Source organism: Alligator sinensis, unplaced genomic scaffold (genome assembly GCF_000455745.1).
Source record: "Alligator sinensis unplaced genomic scaffold, ASM45574v1 scaffold405_1, whole genome shotgun sequence".
Taxonomy (NCBI): Eukaryota; Metazoa; Chordata; order Crocodylia; family Alligatoridae; genus Alligator; species Alligator sinensis.
The window spans coordinates 441,007-448,152 of NW_005842738.1; the positions used below are offsets into that span (position 1 = coordinate 441,007).

General features: G+C 39.0%; 1 protein-coding gene across 4 annotated transcripts in view; it reads left to right on the forward strand.

The window, feature by feature from the left end:
* BCKDHB (branched chain keto acid dehydrogenase E1 subunit beta) overlaps positions 1–7,146 on the forward strand; it is a 289,020-nt gene that overhangs the window by 54,336 nt on the left and 227,538 nt on the right. For all 4 annotated transcript variants that reach the window (XM_006034413.3, XM_025216409.1, XM_006034412.3 and 1 more), the window contains 2 exons: positions 3,551–3,684; positions 4,248–4,403. In XM_006034413.3, coding sequence (XP_006034475.2) covers positions 3,551–3,684; positions 4,248–4,403 — 290 coding nt within the window. The remainder of the gene's footprint in view (positions 1–3,550; positions 3,685–4,247; positions 4,404–7,146) is intronic.

Sequence of the window (7,146 nt, forward strand, 5' to 3'; positions counted from 1 at the left end):
CAGGATGCCTGTGGCCTGGGCTCAGTGACAGCAGCAGCAGAAGTAATGGACAGGTGGGTGGACTCCTCCACCCTGCCTAGTACCTTAGGAGCAGATAGGCAGGAATCTCCCTTACCCCACATCACAGCTGTTGCTGCTGCTGGCAGAGCTCCAGCTGAGCCTAGCCCCTATGCAACCTGATTGGAGCATGCAGGAGTAGCTTTGAAGCTTTCTCTACATGAGGGACAGCAAAGAAAGCAGCAATGGTGAACTGGGGAAGGGGAGGGGAGGGGACGTGCAGAGTGACCCCTTTGAGCATGGAGGGGAATTGGGGGATTCTTACCTGCTTTGGGGCCTTTAAAAAAGTCCCCAGAGACTCCTGTGGCACAGTCCAGTCCAAAAGGGGAGGGATGTAGCTAGCCAATGCACCCTCTGTGGATCTGCCCTGGTAGGTTTAGTCAGTTTGCTGCATCATAATAAGAAAATTGTTTCATACCGGGCACGTCTACACAAGATGTTTGCTGCAGAGTAGACTAATTATCTCCACAGTAAACATCTTGGCATCTACACATTAGGCTGCAGGAAACTAATAAATTGCACAGTAGGGTAGTACTTGTAAATGCAAGTACTATCCTGCTGCAGAGTTTTTAGTCTGTAGCACTACATGTGTAGACACTGATGCAGCTGCCTAGAGCACGAGTGTGCTTCAGTACAGGGAATGCCTGCCAGTTAGCCCCACAGTGGAGCACCCTCATGCCCCAGCCAACCCCTCTGCTGCACAATGAGCTGGGTCAGAGCATCCCCGGGCTGGCAGGCTGACCCCCTAGGTCCTCTGCTAGCTGGGGCTGCTCTGACCTGGCTCAACATGTTGCAGTCCTGGTCACATGTAAATGCAGTGCCTGGGAGCAATAAATTCCAGCACAATAAGTGCCAGAGTTTACTGCTCTGCATTAATATGCATGTGTAGACGTGCACACTGTTGAGAATTGTTAAAAGCCAAAAGGTTTTATAAGCAGGGTTCTTTATAATGGGGATGTACTGTATCCTGAAAGTTGTGGGTAGCCCAGCTCATTGGTAATAACATGGGGACCCTGATTGTCAGTAACCAAATGTTAAGACCGGATGGCAGTTAAGTATCAGTAATAAATGTGCACTTTAGTCATGTTCCTAGAGGGAGTTTTGTTTGTCACTGTTTAGGGGCAATAGTATGTTCAGCTTTATGCTTGATTCTGGGTGGGGTTGACTCAACTTGCATATTCTGCACCTTTGAAGATCAAACTTTAACTACCTAAGAGTAAAGTAATTTCAAAATGCTAGATCTCAAAAGAATGCATCTGTTTTTTTTAAATACTATTTATGGCAATGCATTCTTTACATCTCATTACATAAATTGTTTTTTTCCTTTATAATTGAAATAACTTAAAATCTTCATGCATTAATACTTAACAGGATAGTAATAGCACCTATCATATTTACTAACACTGGGCCTTGGTGTCATGATATAACACTGAATCATTCTGGAGGCTTAATGGGTAACAATAAATGGGAGGGGGCTATGGGGCATGTCCACAGTTTTATGTCTATAACTCTCCTTGAGCTAGTAATTCTGAATGCTTTCAGGTATAAAATTAGTTTGGAAATCCTTGCTGAGAACTGTATTACATGAAGTAATGGTTTCAGCCATTTTCAAAACAGCAAGTAGATGACAAGCCAGAGAACTACATGACAACAATGCTGTTCTGCCCGAGTTATTATAGTCTGGTTATACATTTAGGGAAAATTATTTTTGTTTTCAGCCCATTTGGATACTTTTAAAGCTTTTGTTTTTTTCCTTTATTAGAAGTAGATAGCTTGGCATTCTGTTCCACAGAAATGCTCATGAATAAATTTAAAAGATTTTTCTTGAAACTGATGTTCATTGGGTTTCTAATGTGCTACCATCTGATTAGGTGGCTGATTGACTATTGAATTATTTAGTTCATGAAAGTTATTTCTAACAGCTAGGGTTTCTTTGTTTTTTTAACTTTTCTGTAAGTTTAATCAGCAGCTCTCAGCAGAGGTGCTCAACCTTTGTCAGCTGATGAGTCAGCATAAGAATTGAATTACAATGTGAAATTTTATTTTTGCAAAGCTTTTACAATTGAGCTTAGAAGGGAGATAAGGGAGAGGGTAGTGGCTTTTTGGATCAGTTAGGGAAGTTCTGTTTATTGCATAGAAGTAATGTGCAGTACTGTGAAAATACAGTTGTGATTGCTTCCCTGCCCCATGTGTTACCTGGAGGGCTCCATGCTGGGATAGTCCCAGGCAAGGTACAGACAGTCAAAAAGCCTCAGGCTGAATCGATTCAGTCTTTGCAGGTTAGTCTAAACTGCAAAGTTTAAACTGAAACAGAATTGAACAGACATTTACCTTTGATTCAGGAAATGCAGCCACATGCCTGCAGGGGCTCTGACCAGAAGCTCGGGGGCACTAGAGCACAGATCTCTGACTGTATGCTTACTTCCTCTTCCTGCTGCCCCCAAGGTCTCTGGGATTTACAGTCCAAAATTAAAGCAGCAGGACTCTTCAGGTGTGCTCATCACTTCCTCTTCCTGCTTCCAGGTACCTCTGGGATGTGTAGTCCACAGTTGTAGCCAGCCAGCAATAGGTTGGAGTAGGGGAAGGGGTGAGTTTCTGTTCTGTTACAGGTTTAAACCAGTTTCTGATCACTTAAATTGGTTTATGCGTAACTTCTGTCCCAAGCACCAAATTATGCTTGCTTGAAGTTGATGAAGTGGAGAATGGGGAACTAATGGCAGGTTTTAAAAAGGGAAGATATGAACAGAACTATGAGCAAAAATGACTATTGATATATTTTTGCATGTATGCTAAAGATCCAGAGTTTATTATGGGGTGTTTTGTGGCTGCAGTATAGGGGAGGATTAGAGAGGATGTTCTTCTGGAGCTTTTGGGCATATACTTAGTATATGATTATCGGGATTCATGGAGGACTGAGCTTAATAAACTGGGTAATCCCTTTCAGTTCTGTGATTCCTGTTATGCTCTGGGTATTTTTTTACTTGGCACTTCAGGAATTAGAAAATGCTCTCTCTTCTCTCCCCCCCCTCCCCCCCTTTTTTCTCTCTCTCCAGTCTTTTTCTTTAACGGACAATCTGGCTTGTCTCAGCATGTAAGGGAGGGTGTTTTTGCAGTTAGAACAAAAAACTGGAAATAACGTGTTCTGGTTTCTATACCTGGATCTTTCACTGTGAGCTTGGGCGGGTTATTTTAGCTCTTGCTTCCCCCCTACCCCCTCCTTAAAAAACCCCACCATAGAACAAAGACAGTTATACTCCTGTGCATCACAAATTGTCAAATTATTGTCAAATTTATTATTTGACAATAATTAAATATTTGTCAAATTTAATTAACTTTTCCTAATTTATATTTTTATTTGTATATAGAAATCACCCACAGAATTATATATGCACAAATGTATGAGATTTAATGAGGTGCATCTTTTTGGGCACAGAAAAGTAAAATGTGTTTCTATTTACAGTTTAATGTATTAAAAGCTCTCCTTGTTTTTTAGGTAAAGATAGAGTTTTCAATACACCATTGTGTGAACAAGGAATAGTTGGATTTGGTATTGGAGTTGCAGTTACTGGTGCTACAGCCATTGCAGAAATCCAGTTTGCCGACTACATTTTTCCAGCATTTGATCAGGTTAGTTCAGATGGTTTTAGAGAAGTTAAGGGACCCAAACAATGTAAATAGTACTACTGGTAGATGAGAAAGTGAACATCAAAATTTAAGATTTTACTCCCATAATTGCATGTATTTTCACAGTCATGAGTGTTGCCAACATTTACATATGTTTGAGGTAATTGGAAATGTACAAGAGTCAAGTTAAAAGCCAAAAAGAATAGGCTAAAGCAAGGCATATTAGATTAGGTACAGCATGTTCAGTAGAAATGATATGAGAGTGGGATTTAGTAAGCTTGGATTCTGTTTTCAGCTCTGTCACTTGCTTCTTTTTGGATGTTGTTTCAAACCATTATTAGGTAGTGCCTTCCTACCATTTTCTTTTAGAAAAATAGCATGTTTTTGGCAGAGAGGTGAAGAAGAACGTATTATTTTCAGGTTACCTTGCTGTTGACTATAAAGAAACCAGCATTGTAGGATGATCACTGTGTGTTTCTGTACACATAATTTTACACGCTGTTGGCATTAATTTTGATCACGTATAGAAAAGATTTTTGAAATGGTTATTTTTCTCTCTTATGCAGATTGTTAATGAAGCAGCAAAATATCGGTATCGCTCTGGAGATCTCTTCAATTGTGGAAGTCTCACAATACGAGCACCTTGGGGTTGTGTAGGTCATGGTGCATTATATCATTCTCAAAGTCCAGAAGCCTTTTTTGCCCACTGTCCAGGAATAAAGGTGCAGTAAGTTTGGTTTTTTTGTTTGGTTTTTATTTGTTTTTTGGGGAAGGGGGGCCTTAATATTGTCCAACAATCTGAGCAAGCAAGACTAAATGCTGTGTTAGAGAAAGAGACTAACCACTGCTTTTGAGGCTCATTCTGGATTACTTTAAGTCCTAAGCATTTGAATCTAGGCAATTTTGTTTCTGCAGACAGGTGGGAAGAGAGAAGGAATATAAAGGCAGCTAAGGCTTTTAAAATATCCTGAATCATAAATTGAATTCAAATTGGCAGAGAGATAAAGCACATCATTTTTTTAAAAACAGATTATAGATATATTAATTGAAAGCTATGCAAGAGTAGTTTTAACATGGGAAATTAAAATATTCAGCATTTGTACTACCTTAAGTTGTTCCAGATGAATGCACTGGCATTTTATATTAATATGCTGTATTGCTTATAAGACACATTAAAATGGGTTATATGCACTGTGGTCAGTATATGGTAACTGTGGCGACTTGGCTATGCATTTTTATGCATCCATGTTCCCAGCTGTAATGTTGTGTTACAGCCTTCTACTGTAGACGTCTCTTAATGTTTCAGATCCACAGCTTCTAGACTACAATATCTTTTAGAGAAGAAAAGCAAAGAATGATCAACTTCAAACTCCTGTATTCACTTTATTCCAAAAGTGCAGTATGATATTCACATGGTGGAGGGGTGAGGGTGGGACTGACTAGTTTAAGTCAGTATTTCTGTGCTAGGAGATTATTATTTGCTAGCTCTCCATTTTCCTCAAATTGCATTTTTGCATGGGTTACATGACCATCAGTCTTTTGTGTTGAAGAAATTATTCATAGTTTGATTAATGTAATAGCTTTTGAAGCAGGAGACACATTTATATGATGTTAAAAAAAAATCACAGCTGTTTCTTGTTTTGTCTGATCATCTGTATATGACGTTGGTACTTCATGAGCGTCAGATTAGGTATTGTGTTTCTTTCTGGAAATCCTTACCACACCTTTCTCTCCCTTCACCTTAAAAACAAAACAAATGAACCAAATATATTTAAATAAATATATATAGTTCCTGGAAAAATAATGGAGCACATCCTCAAGAAAGCCATTTATATAGTTTGTTTGCAGCTGTGTCAGGGTGGGAATGCATTTTGTGTTTTTATGTTAGGTTTCATTATGATATTCCAGAATTGTTCCAGAGGTTTTCAAGAAATATGCCTGGTTCCACATTTGACATGAAAAACAAATCAAAATTGAAGTGTGTACAATTGTCTGTACAGCCATTTTCAGTGAGACTATATGAGGAGGAGATTGAGGTGCTCCCTGACCTCCAGGTTATTATTTTATATCTTAAACCAGGGGTTGAACGTTGTTGTTGTTGTTGTTGTTGTTGCTGTTGCGCTAGGGAGGACCAAGCAGTGCAGGTGTAGGTGAAAAAAAGCTTTTATGAGCACAGATCAAAGGAATTAACTGTCTGATGTTAAAGAAAAGCCAGACAGCAGTACAGGGATCAAGTAAAGTTGCTCATTACAACAAAGAATGAAATGCTGAAAATAACAAATTCTTAACTTCAAGCAGGGAGGTTGGGAATCAGCAAAGTCAGGAAAAGAAAGGTAAATCAACAAGTTGTCACACTCAAGAAGTCATGGCTCTTCACCCAAGATGGCCAGTTGGAAATAAATTCCTTGAAGCCAAGTCCATCTTCCTCTCAGTCTACAGTTATCTTTCTTAAATCAGAAGTTTAAACAGGCTGCTGTTTTCAGTCATATTGCTTTTTCAACCACTCTTTTGTCATGCAAAGAAATACTATCAAACTGATTCCCATTCATCAGAAAAGCATGTGACCATCCATCTTCAATAAAGCAGAAGGTAACCTTTAAAAGCTTTGGAGGTCATTCTAAGATTATTGCAAGTCCCTCTCTTTAGAACCACGTGTCTTGGCTAAAGAATACATAGCAATATCATTATAGGTTGTTTACATAGCCTACCAGCTAGGGAATGATATCTCCCCTTTCCTTTGAAAAGAAGTCTCCTAGATTGTAAAGGGCATATTATCACCTGAAATAGATTACAAAAAGGGCTGCTGACAAGAAATGAGTGAATAGTATATCCTACTCACGGGCAAATCTAGAGTTTTGAAAAGGGGGAAAGGGGTGCAGACAGTGTGGTGAATTCTTGCATATAGCACAAGACACATTTTTGTCTAGTTAAAAAGAATCTAGGACCTTACTGATATGCTAGGGGCCTAAAGCTGTAGGTTTTAGTTTAGGATCAAAGCAAACAACTTTATTGCAACATGTATTAATTTGCAGTATCATCTGTTATGTAGGTAAAACACAACAAACTAGGCAAAAATAATCAGAAAATGTTTCATTAGTCCTGTAGTCATTAGAATTAGAAGCATGTATCTCAGCTTCATAAAACAAAATCTAGTCTCCTTGAGCATCTTGACACTACATTTTAGTGCTTCACTGAAAGATATTTCCACACCTGAGTTAACCTTTCTACACTTTGTAGCTAGAGTTTAAACCAGTCTGCAGAGCTGTGATATAGGAGCTACGTTATCAGGAGCCACTAACATATAGCAGAATTACAGAACAAAGGATAGCTTGATTGGTGGAATATCAAGACCATTGAAAAGGAGAGGGTTAACATCTGTAGAATGAAGAATTTAGAAGAAGTGAGAACTCAGATTATAATAAACCACGAAGCCAACTGACTCTGTATCTGCTGCCTGCATAGAAT